This window comes from Mixophyes fleayi, chromosome 3 (genome assembly GCF_038048845.1).
Source record: "Mixophyes fleayi isolate aMixFle1 chromosome 3, aMixFle1.hap1, whole genome shotgun sequence".
NCBI lineage: Eukaryota > Metazoa > Chordata > Amphibia > Anura > Limnodynastidae > Mixophyes > Mixophyes fleayi.
The window spans coordinates 284,462,363-284,475,281 of NC_134404.1; the positions used below are offsets into that span (position 1 = coordinate 284,462,363).

At 42.1% G+C, this 12,919-nt stretch overlaps 1 protein-coding gene across 1 annotated transcript in view; it reads left to right on the forward strand.

Annotated features, from left to right (window-relative positions):
• TMEM178A (transmembrane protein 178A) overlaps nt 1-3,156 on the forward strand; it is a 100,859-nt gene extending 97,703 nt beyond the window's left edge. The window contains exon 4 of the mRNA XM_075203722.1: nt 400-3,156. Within this exon, the coding sequence (XP_075059823.1) occupies nt 400-641 (242 nt within the window). The 3' untranslated portion in view covers nt 642-3,156. The remainder of the gene's footprint in view (nt 1-399) is intronic.
• Nucleotides 3,157-12,919: the final 9,763 nt, after the last annotated feature.

The following is a 12,919-nucleotide window of genomic DNA, read 5'->3' on the forward strand; positions in this document are numbered from 1 at the left end:
GTAAACAAGCAGAAAATATCAAGGGGAACTATAATGTGAATACACTTAAGAGTCTAATTTTATATTTTCAAATTTGTTGCATGCTAAAAACAATGTGCTTATTGCCAGTAGCAGAATATATTTGCAAGATTCCCTGGGTACAATGCACAGCTATGAAAATGATGGGCAGTGTAAGCTACTTAAAGTGCCAGTAGAAAAAGTAATAGCATGAGATAAATAATATTTTCTTTATGCTTTATTGTACTGTATGTAGGGGAAATGTATTAAGTATGTCAAATAATGAAACAATTGTTTTAATATGTCATAATGATTAATAAATAAAAAAAATGTTTTACAAATAAATATTACGTTTGGTATGAACTCTTACTAACATGTTATATTTGTTTAATCTGTTCTTAGGAATATTTTGTACCATTTCTTTGTGTACTTATGCAGCAAGTGTCTCATATGATCTAAGTCGCCTGCCAAAATTTATTTATGGGCTTCCAAGTGATGTGGAACATGGATACAGCTGGTCTTTGTTTTGTGCCTGGTGCAGTCTGGGCTTGATAGTAGCAGCTGGATGCTTCTGCACTGCCTATCCTTTTATCAGCAGGACCAAGATTTTGCATCTCAAGTTTGCCAGAGACTCTTGTGTATGACTGAGAGCTGCAAGCCTAATGACTTTGTTGCCATCTACAAGACATTCTGTGCACTACTATGTTCGAACATGCTATGTTGACTGAAAACGAAACAAAATTCTTGTTTAAAGCACAAATTCTGTATGCTTAAAAGACTACAGGAAAAGTTAACTTCCAGCTATGTACAACGCATAAGTATATGACCCAGAGGCCTTCTTTTCCTCCACTGATGGATATGGTCTCATTTTACCTGCCTGTACACCTCTACAAACATTGGAATGTAACATGGTTGAGCTTGAAATTATAATTGGACTTACATTTAATAAAATTGAAGTAAAACATATTTCCACATACAATGAATGCCACAACCTTCCAAAGCATGGAAATACTGTGAAATCAAGTGCTTTAATAATCCCTTGTTTATGCAACATATTTCCGTGTGTCTATGACTGATCTGTCAATGTACAAAAATTGCCTAGCTGAAAAACTGTGTCCATTCATAGTTCTGCTCTGATTTTCTGATTTCTTTGCTTTTTGTCATTTACAGAGCATAGAAAACACAACCCTATTGGTGAAACAAGCATTGAGGAGAGGAAATTATATCCTTTTAATCTCATGCTTGATAAATTTTACATTCAAAATGTTTCAAAGCCATTTGAACTCTAGTTTCAGTATTGCTTCTATTTTGCATCTCATCACCTGATGTGATTTCTTAAACTATGTCATTTCTGTTGTGCCATAGAAAAATGTGTTATAAAATACAGTGGAATATAATGAAATAAGATCTTTATATATGTTGACTATTACCCGGGTTGTTGCCATACAGTTTCTGCAAGCATTTTTTCTTTTATAGCCAATTGTTCCATACAAGAACCTTACCCCCAGAAACATCACAATATTATCTTGGTGACTTTTGCAGTAAACCAATTTCAGTAATAAATGTTTCTGGTGCCTAAGGGGCTTGTACTCCCTGTTCCTGCTAATTGCCTCTACAACTGACTTGAGATTTCTAGTCCCAGGAAACTCAAATTCATATTTTGAGTTGAACTGCATAAATGTCTGGACTGTAGATTTCCAACACAGAATGGATCAGTGCTTATTATTTCACTAGTATGTGGTTTTCAGAAATGCTGTAAGGTACCATATGGACCTAGGTAAAGTTACAGAGTCTATTCATTTAGGATGATCAAACCATAATGCAATGGACAACCGAACAACCAGTTATTGCATTCTAAAAATGCAGAGTAGGCTTACTGGGTTAATAAATAGTTTTCTTTACAAAAAAGTATTTACTCTTTGTTTTTTCTAACATTATTGTGTATTTCAATGTTCTTTCCATTTTTCCTGATGTGTTAATTCTTTATTTGCTTTAAAGTAATGATACACGTAAAGAAGAAGGTACATATTTAAAGCATTCACAATAACAAAATCCAAATGGTCAAATAGCATAGCAAGATATTATATCACTTATCATGTTACGTTCTTTAAACAACCATATTATCAAAACAGCAATTGTATTAGTTTACTTATTTGCTGAAAACATTCCTGCCATTTATGACAGCAATTACATAAAACAACTAGTTTACCCCTTTGTCATTCATTCAGTTTTCTATCTTTTTTATGTATGTGACTCATAGAATATTATCTACCCTCGGTATAAGGAATAGTGTAAATTAATAGAATTGGGAATCAGGGCCATCTTTTCCATTGGGCACGATGGGCACGTGCCAGGCCCCACGGGCAAGGGGGCCCCATATGCAGGGCTCTTAATGAGAATAAATAACCCTGCAAAAGAAAAAACCTGCAAAAAAACCCTTCAAGGGTCACTGAGCAAGTACATCTATCTATCTCTATCTCTATATATCTATATCTATATATATATCTATATATGTAGGGGCCCCGGTGCACTGCTTTGCCCGGCGGCCCATAATGTTGTTAAGATGGCCCTGTTGGGAATCAACTCTAATGTAGAGAGACAAGGATACGTAGCTACTGAAGTGAATGATAGACATTAAATATTATTCTTTAATAGAGCTATTTCTGCAGTTACAGATGTGGACCATGTTGACCTTTTAAATAATATTGCCTTTATGTGCAGTGAGGAAAACGATTCAAGAGGTAGAGTGAAGCAAATTGATGAATTGATCTTCATGGTATTCTGTGACAATTTGGCTCATTTACAGCTGGATGCATTTGCACCCTGAATATACAAAAAGATGGCTGAAAGTGTGTTTGCATGTATATGTTCCGTTGGACACAACATGCGTCCAGCTGTAAAACAATAGCAATTGCTCCAGATGTACATCAGACATCTTCTTATGCCCCCCAATAGTGTAGAAATGTGGCTTGAAAGTATTTCTAGTTAACTCTAAAACACATTATCCGAATTGTAAGCAATGTAATAATGCAATGAAGACCCATCATGACAATAGAGAATATTGTCCTGACACTTATTAATAAATATGAAAGTAACATTTTCAATATAAAATGTAATTAACTACAACACAAATTAAAAAACAGTAAGTTGCTATCCTTATTCATAGTATTGTTCCTTTTCTGCTGTCTACTAACTATGCTGATGCAGAGGGTCATTTTCTACTAGTGATTGGCACTTTCAAATCCACTCCTGTCACATTGGTGTCGGTTTATCCTCCAAACCGAAGACAGGGCCCTTTCTTCATGAAACATACTGAGAGGCTGGCAGGCATCTTATAGTGGGAGGTGACTTAAATGTTTTTCTGGATCTGGCCTTAAATAAAACCATACTAGTGTGTATATACTCTTGGATTTATTGCAGCAATATTCTCGCCCATGGAGATGATTCACTGTTGTTAAATGAGACAACATTCTCTGGCATCCAAACGGTGATCTCTGATTTATTTTCAGGAGAACACATACCCAGAAATTGTGACAGGTGTTGTATTGGAAGCTTATAAAGCCACCGTATATGGTCACCTCATTAGTGCTGCCTTGGTGGCTAACAAGCTTGCTGCCCTAGAAGTGTCCACTCTTGAGCAACATATTGCAGCACTTTTGGTCCAACATCAGCAAAACTATGATCCTTTCCTGTAATTGCAAATTGAGTCCCTGAAGGGTCAATTAAACATGATATTATCTCGTCGGGGGCGGCCTTGCTCATGCAGAAACTTCAGCAAAGCTTTTATGATATAGCTGAAAAAACGGATCCTATGTTGGCTAAATATCTTTGTCAGAAACGTGCTCTAGGCCTTATTGATAGAATAAAAATCCCCCCCATCACATTCCTGTACTTATGCACCCTGGAAATTGTTAGTGAATTTAGGGAATTTTATGCCTTCCTGTATAATTGGGTAGGGTACGTGATCACAAATCTCTAAACGCCAACAATATTTACCACAACATTTTAAAACCGGCTGATGTAATTTCCTACTAGATGTTAATAGTGACAGGTGTAAATTCTGACATACATGAAAGTAGACGTCTTGAAATAGTGACATGCCAGAATTCAAACAAACACACATCCCGACACTAACACTGATATCACTTGTAAGGGCTGATGGCATTAAAGGGGCAATGCGGGGGCGTCTACTTTTATGTATGTCAGAATTTACACCTGTCGCTATTAGCATCTAGTAGGAAATTACTAGACCACTATATATTTGAGGGAATTAACCACCCGTAAAAACAATCAGAGGATCATCTCCCAGTAATCTAGACTCATACCAAAATATTGATCCAAAACATAAATGGATTTGCCCTTTGACAGAACTGGGCATTGAGTTGACATATTGCTCCCAAAACTGAAAAAATTACATTAATCAATCTTTCTTTAAGCAAAGAGGATTCCAACCAGTCCATCGGGAAGATATAAAACAGTTTAATTTTAAATAAGGCCAAGAATGGTGGGGACTCTTGAATCCACATCTGCAGTATACTTTTTCTAGCAGCCGCTAGAATAATCAATAATAACTTCTTGTTTCCCTTTGTCATTCAGAGAGTCTCAGGAATAAACCCCAGGATAGCCCACCCCAGGGTCAGAGGAGGTACATGATTCAATAAAATGTCAAAAGTGTACTGCGTCCAAACTTGTTTAATACATGGACACTCCCACATACAGTTTACATTTAGGACAGCTGCTGGATTCAGAAAGACCTATAATGTGTCTACGATTTAGGTACAAATATCCTCTATGAAAAATGTTATAAAACATTTCTTTATCAGTACTAGAAGAGACTGTGTGTAGTGGGTATACTTCATATCTCTATTGAGATACGAAGGATAATACTCAACCAGTGGGATAAACGTGTGTCAAAGGAGCTTCTCAACAGTTTATAATGAGTTGAAATAGCATTTCTACCAAAAAATGGCTTATCCATCAGCCGATCTAGGTAATTGCTCCAATTTACAGGATGTAAAGATTTTCATATAGTGTTCACATAATGTCGCGCCTGAAATATCTCAAACACCTGTGTATGTGGAAGCTCCAATTTGTCCAGGATCTTGGGTATTGTAAAGGACTCCTGTAATGGGATGTTTACCAATGATTTAACACATTTAATACCCCACATGTTCCAATAGTTAAAAGGGTAAGAAGCATGACCAGATTGAAAGTCTGGATTGTGTAAAGATGGTAAATACAATGAGCAATTGCTATTCAAATGAAATGTATGGTAAATAAAATGCCAGGCCTTCCAGATCGTCATCAAAAAAGGGTTGTTCAAAATATCTCTTGGGATTTTATGTTTATGAAAATGAAGAAAAATGAACAATTCCACACCAGAGAAAAAAGATTGTTCCAAATTATAATTTATGAAAATATTACCAATGTGCAGCCAGTTTCTAATAAACATTAAAGTTCTTGCATAGCTGTATAATTTAAGATTAGGAAAATTAATGCCACCATCAGACCTACTTTGCTGGAGTTTAAATAGGCTAATTCTCTGCCTCTTAGATTTACAATACAGTTTCTAAATTCTCTGTTCCACCTTTCTCATTTTAAGACTATACAGTTAATGACTATTCCTTAGCAACCAAGCATACCAAGATAGGTAAGTGATTTATTAGTCCAGGACAGGGAGAGATGGACCTACTCAATAAGGGCCTATTCTCTAATCCCAAAGACATCACAATTGAATTTGATTGATTAATCAGGAAACCTGATAACCTAAAATACTCCCCAATTATTTCAAATAATGACAACAAAGTTAGGTGGGGATCAGATAGAAACAATAATAAATTGTTGGCATATGCCACTAATCTAATTTCCTGACTACCAACCTGTCACGGGCACTAGGAGTCTTTACCCAGGGATCACCAGGTGATAGGCTTACCAGAGCAGTATAGGTGGTAATATGGTACTCTGGTAGCAGGGTGATCACGGAACAGGAAATAGCAGATGATGAGATGCTCAGGAAAGTCTATGACTAGCAGCACTGGCAATATGGAGGTAGTAATACACGAGGAACTGTATGGACAAAGGACACGTGAAGGTAGTCAGTGGTCTGCGGTAGCAAGTTGTACCACTGCTATAGTGAGGAGGAATGTCCAACAGAAACGAGGAGGTGATGAGAGTCAGCGGTCTGCGGATAGCAAGTTGTACCGCTGTCTGAGTGAAGGAATGGAATCCAAGTGGAGATATCCGGGGAGTCAGTGGTCTGCGTTAGCAAGTTGTACCACTGCTATGTGAGAGGATACTGGAACAGGTGAAACTGTAAACAGGAGTCAGTGGTCTGCCACTAGCAAGTTGTACTACTGAATATATATGTGAGGAGGTGCACGGGGAGAGACTGCAACACAATATATACACGGGCACCTTGACTTTGATCCACAGTAATATGCACAATATAAATGTATAAATGACTGAACAATACTGCCAATATAGAAAGTCTCTTGAAGTAGTCCAGCATAAGATAACACAGTCAATGATGGCAATAGACTCAGCGGATAGCACACTCCAGAGGAGAACCAACACAGTCCAGCAAGGTATGCAATACACAGCACAGTCAATGAGAAGTATGCATACCGTGGTTCAGGAGGCAGTCAGACAGGAGTGCAGAGATACCTGAACGGCAGGAGGCCGGCAGGATGCGAAGTCCCTGGATGGGTGAAGCGGTGGTCTAGTAGGTGCAGCGCACGGGAAGGTAGACCAGCAGGGAACACAGGAAAGCGTGGAGAGCGGATCAGCAGTAGATGGATGAGTAGTGCTGAGGAGTAGCAGCAGCGGGTCTCTGCGGGAACACGGAGGTAGCCAATAGCAACCAGCAGGTGCAGTAACGATGGGACACGGGAGAGCAGAGTTGAACAGGCACTGTTGATCACGGAGAATAGCGGGTAGCAATAGTGGAGGCAGACTCAAGAAAACACGGGAGCGTTGACAAGGACTGAAGACTGAAGCGCACAGAGGCAGCGGATAGGAATCAGCCAAACAGTCACGATGAAACACAGACGGGTTGCAGGTTGAAGACTGTAGTGCACGGAGGCAGCGGATAGGAATCAGCTAGCAGTCACGATGATGAAACACAGACGAGTTGCAGGTTGAAGCCTGTAGTGCACGGAGGCAGCGGATAGGAATCAGCTGGCAGTCACAATCATGAACAGGTGAGTGGATGTGGTTGAAGCCTGTAATGCACGGAGGCAGCGGATAGGCATCAGCTAACAGTCCCAATGATACATGGTAGAGTTGAAGTGATTAGAAGACTGTAGTGCACGGAGGCAGCGGATAGGAATCAGCTCACAGTCACGATGATTCAGTAGATGGTAGAAGTGGTATGGGAACCACAGTAGCAGAAGTGGTTTGGAAACCACAGAGGTAGAAGTGGTTTGGAAACCACAGGAATCAGCAGGGCTGAATAAACAAGGAAACACAGGAACACCTTCAGAGACTCATGGGGAATGAGACTCCAAGATCAGGCAACGTGGTGTTGACCACAGGTGCTTAATATAGGGAGGTTGCCTGATCTGCCAATTAAGTTAAAGGAACATACACTGAAGGTTTGGAAAGGGCTGCGCATGCGCAGTCCCTCAGGATAGAGGACGTCCAAGGTTCCTAATAGTCCGGGAAGAAGCACTCACAGTCCGGTGAGTGACAGTACCCCCCCTTTTAAAGGTGGGCACAGAACGCCTGGAACCGGGCTTGTCCGGATTTTTGGAATAAAACTTCTTCAGAAGGGCAGGAGCATTAAGATCTTCAGCTTTGATCCATGAACGCTCCTCAGGACCAAAGCCCTTCCAATGAACGAGGAAACGGAGGACTCCTCGCGAAATTTTTGCATCCAATACCTCAGTAATCTCGAAATCCTCCTCCTGATGAACTTGAACTGGCTGCGGTGCTGAGGAAGGAGTCGAGAAACGGTTGATGATGAGAGGTTTGAGCAAGGACACATGGAAGGCATTGGAGATCCGAAGATTCTTAGGAAGAAGAAGTTTAACACATACTGGATTGATAACTTGAATGATCCTATATGGACCAATAAAACGAGGGGCGAATTTCATAGATGGAACCTTCAAACGAATATTTTTGGTAGATAACCAGACACGATCTCCAATTTTTAGTGGTGGAATAGCCCGCCTCTTCTTATCTGCGAAAGACTTATATTTGTTAGATGTCTTCTTTAAACAGGTTTTGACCTGAGACCAGATATTTTTGAAGGTCTGACAAGCAGTCTCCACAGCAGGAACTTGGGTGGGCGGGAGGGCAGGAAATTCCGGAAAAGACGGATGGTGACCGTAGACCACAAAGAATGGAGTTTTGGATGATGACTCATGGTACATGTTGTTATGGGCGAATTCAGCCCAAGGGAGCAATTCTACCCAGTTGTCTTGGTTGGCTGAAGAGAACATCCTAATAAAAGTCTCAAGATCTTGATTGACTCGTTCCGTTTGTCCGTTAGATTGCGGATGGTAAGACGATGAGAGTGCTAATCGTATGCCCAAGGTTTTACAAAGGGCCCGCCAGAATCTGGAAACGAATTGTACTCCTCTATCTGACACAATCTCAGACGGACATCCATGGATGCGGAAGATTTCTTTAATGAAATGTTCAGCCAGAGTAGACGAGGAAGGTAAACCGGACAGAGGGACGAAATGAGCCATCTTCGAAAATCTGTCTACCACTACCCAAATAGTATTGTGATTCTTACTTGGTGGCAAATCAGTAACGAAATCCATACTAATATGGGTCCAAGGCTTGGACGGAATGGGTAGTGGTCGCAGCAACCCTGCTGGAGTTCTGCGGGAGGATTTGAACTGAGAACATAAATCACAGGAAGCAATAAACTCTTTGACGTCTCTCCTCATTGAAGGCCACCAGTAACTACGAGAGAGAATCTCAAAGGTCTTATGTTCACCGGCGTGTCCAGAAAAACGAGAGGCATGGAACCACGAAAGGATTTTCCTCCTCAGAGTAGGAGGCACGAGGGTCTTCCCAAATGGTAGCATTTTGGTGGATGAAGCAGCCAGAGAAATACATTTGGGGTCTAGAATAGCATGGTTGGGAACCTCTTCTACATCAGAGGACGTCACAAAAGCTCGAGATAGAGCGTCAGCTTTCTTGTTCTTAGCAGCTGGTTTGAAGGTTATAATTAATTCAAAACGGGAAAAGAAAAGAGACCATCTTGCTTGACGAGGGTTCAAGCATTGAGCAGATTGCAAATATGACAAGTTCTTATGATCCGTGAAGATCGTCACCGGATGGCGAGCTCCTTCCAACAAGTATCTCCATTCCTCTAATGCAGCTTTGATGGCCAGCAACTCCTTGTCCCCGATAGTATAGTTTTTCTCTGCGGGCAGAAGACCCCGAGAGTAGAAGGCACAAGGATGTAATTTTTGTTGCTCCGAGCGTTGGGAGAGAATAGCTCCTAAGCCCACATTAGAGGCATCTACTTCTAGGAAGAAGGGGAGTGTCACATCAGGTTGTCGCAGAATGGGAGCAGACGAGAAGGACTCTTTGAGGATTTGAAAGGCTTGGAGAGCCTCAGATGACCATTGCTTAGTATTAGCCCCTTTCCGAGTTAAGGCCACAATGGGAGAAGCAATGGATGAGAAGTCTTGAATGAAGCGTCTATAGTAATTGGCAAAACCTAAAAAACGCTGGATGGCACGAAGAGTAGTTGGCTGAGGCCAATGTAGTACAGCATTTACTTTGTCTGGATCCATCTTCAGGCCAACTCCGGAAACTATATACCCCAAGAATGGAATCTGGGGTAACTCGAATGAACATTTTTCCAATTTACAGAACAATGAGTTTTTCCGTAGTCTGGAGAGGACCTCTGCCACATGTTGGTGATGAGAAGGCAGGTCCTGTGAGAAGATCAATATGTCGTCCAGGTAGACAACGACACATACATATAATAAGTCCCGAAAGATCTCATTGATGAAACCCTGGAAAACCGCGGGGGCATTACACAGCCCGAAGGGCATTACTAAATATTCGTAATGCCCATCTCTGGTGTTAAACGCGGTCTTCCATTCGTCACCGGAACGGATTCTAATTAAATTGTAGGCACCACGAAGATCCAACTTAGTAAATATCCGAGCTCCCTTGATGCGATCAAATAGCTCAGTGATCAGCGGAATGGGATACCGATTCTTGATAGTAATGGCGTTGAGTCCACGAAAATCTATACAAGGGCGTAATGATCCATCCTTCTTTTTGACGAAGAAGAACCCAGCTCCAGCGGGAGAGGTGGAAGGTCGAATGAACCCACGCTGGAGATTCTCCTGTATGTACTCAGATGTGGCTTGAGTTTCAGGTAACGAGAGAGGATAGACCCGACCCCTGGGAGGAGTCTTGCCAGGTAGAAGGTCGATCGGACAATCCCAAGAACGATGAGGAGGAAGACGTTCAGACTGAGCTTTATCAAACACATCGGCAAATGAAGCATACTGAGGAGGGAGTCCCGGGGAGGAAGATGAGATGGAAGATTGCTGTACTTTAAGAGGAATAACTTGAGAGAGACAACGATGGTGACATTCAGGCCCCCAAGACGTAACTTGAGGGGTGCGCCAGTCAATCTGGGGAGAGTGACATTGAAGCCATGGAAGGCCTAAGACAATCGGACTTGTCGTAACAGGAAGAATTAAAAACGAAATTTCTTCATGGTGTAGTACACCAATCTGAAGGGTTACTGGAGACGTACTCTGGGTGATGAGACCATTGATGAGACGTGATCCATCTATAGCCGTCACAGTAATGGGTGTTTTTAAAGTGATCACTGGTAGGGACCATTGATTCACTAGTGATTTAGAAATGAAATTTCCTGCTGCTCCGGAATCAATCAATGCCTGTGACTCAAAGGATTTAGTAGCAAAGGAAATCGTAACATCGAAAGCGCAGACTTTAGATTTCATAGACAATGGAGAGGACTCCAGGGACCCTAACTTCACCTCTCCAGAACTAGTTAGGGCCTGGCATTTCCCGATTTCTTAGGGCAAGAACTGAGCATATGTGTGGAATCAGCACAATAGATACAGAGTCTATTCTTTACTCTTCGTTTCCTCTCTTCTAAAGATAATTTGGAACGTCCTATCTCCATGGGAATCACAGAAGGTGAAACTGGACGAAATTGAGGGTTTAAACGAAGAGGTGCTTTAGCAGAAGTTGTTTTCTCAGATTCTCTTTCACGAAATCTCATGTCTACACGATGGCAAAGAGAGATCAAATCTTCTAGTGACGAAGGAAGCTCTTGGGTAGTCAGTGCATCTTTAATTTTATCGGAGAGCCCCTGCCAGAAGGCGGCAACTAATGCTTCAGTGTTCCACTGAAGTTCAGAGGCTAAGATCCTAAATTGAATGACATACTGTCCTACTGTATGGGAGCCTTGTCGCAAACGAAGAATGCTGGAAGCAGCGGAGGTCACACGACCTGGTTCATCGAACACACTTCGGAACGTGGAAATGAATTTGGCACTATCTTGTAGAATTGGATCGTTTCTTTCCCACAGAGGGGAGGCCCAAGCCAGGGCTTGTCCAGAAAACAATGAGATAAGATAGGCCACTCTGGAACGATGGGTAGAAAAATTTTGAGGTTGGAGTTCAAAATGGACTGAACATTGGTTAAGGAAACCTCTACAAGTTTTGGGGTCCCCGTCATATTTTGACGGAGTAGGCAGGTGAAGCGTAGGAGCTGTAGACACCTGGGATGGCACTGGGGAAACGGAGGAAAGCACAGGAGCTTCAATACTAGCTGTAACAGTCTGTCCAGATGTTCCTTGGGAGGTTAACGATTGGTAACATTGAAGTAACAGCTGTTGGCGAGCATCCTGTTGCTCCACACGACTGACCAGATGCTGCAGCATCTCTTTAGCAGTAGGTTCCGTATCTGGGTCTGTCATGGCCTGATCTTACTGTCACGGGCACTAGGAGTCTTTACCCAGGGATCACCAGGTGATAGGCTTACCAGAGCAGTATAGGTGGTAATATGGTACTCTGGTAGCAGGGTGATCACGGAACAGGAAATAGCAGATGATGAGATGCTCAGGAAAGTCTATGACTAGCAGCACTGGCAATATGGAGGTAGTAATACACGAGGAACTGTATGGACAAAGGACACGTGAAGGTAGTCAGTGGTCTGCGGTAGCAAGTTGTACCACTGCTATAGTGAGGAGGAATGTCCAACAGAAACGAGGAGGTGATGAGAGTCAGCGGTCTGCGGATAGCAAGTTGTACCGCTGTCTGAGTGAAGGAATGGAATCCAAGTGGAGATATCCGGGGAGTCAGTGGTCTGCGTTAGCAAGTTGTACCACTGCTATGTGAGAGGATACTGGAACAGGTGAAACTGTAAACAGGAGTCAGTGGTCTGCCACTAGCAAGTTGTACTACTGAATATATATGTGAGGAGGTGCACGGGGAGAGACTGCAACACAATATATACACGGGCACCTTGACTTTGATCCACAGTAATATGCACAATATAAATGTATAAATGACTGAACAATACTGCCAATATAGAAAGTCTCTTGAAGTAGTCCAGCATAAGATAACACAGTCAATGATGGCAATAGACTCAGCGGATAGCACACTCCAGAGGAGAACCAACACAGTCCAGCAAGGTATGCAATACACAGCACAGTCAATGAGAAGTATGCATACCGTGGTTCAGGAGGCAGTCAGACAGGAGTGCAGAGATACCTGAACGGCAGGAGGCCGGCAGGATGCGAAGTCCCTGGATGGGTGAAGCGGTGGTCTAGTAGGTGCAGCGCACGGGAAGGTAGACCAGCAGGGAACACAGGAAAGCGTGGAGAGCGGATCAGCAGTAGATGGATGAGTAGTGCTGAGGAGTAGCAGCAGCGGGTCTCTGCGGGAACACGGAGGTAGCCAATAGC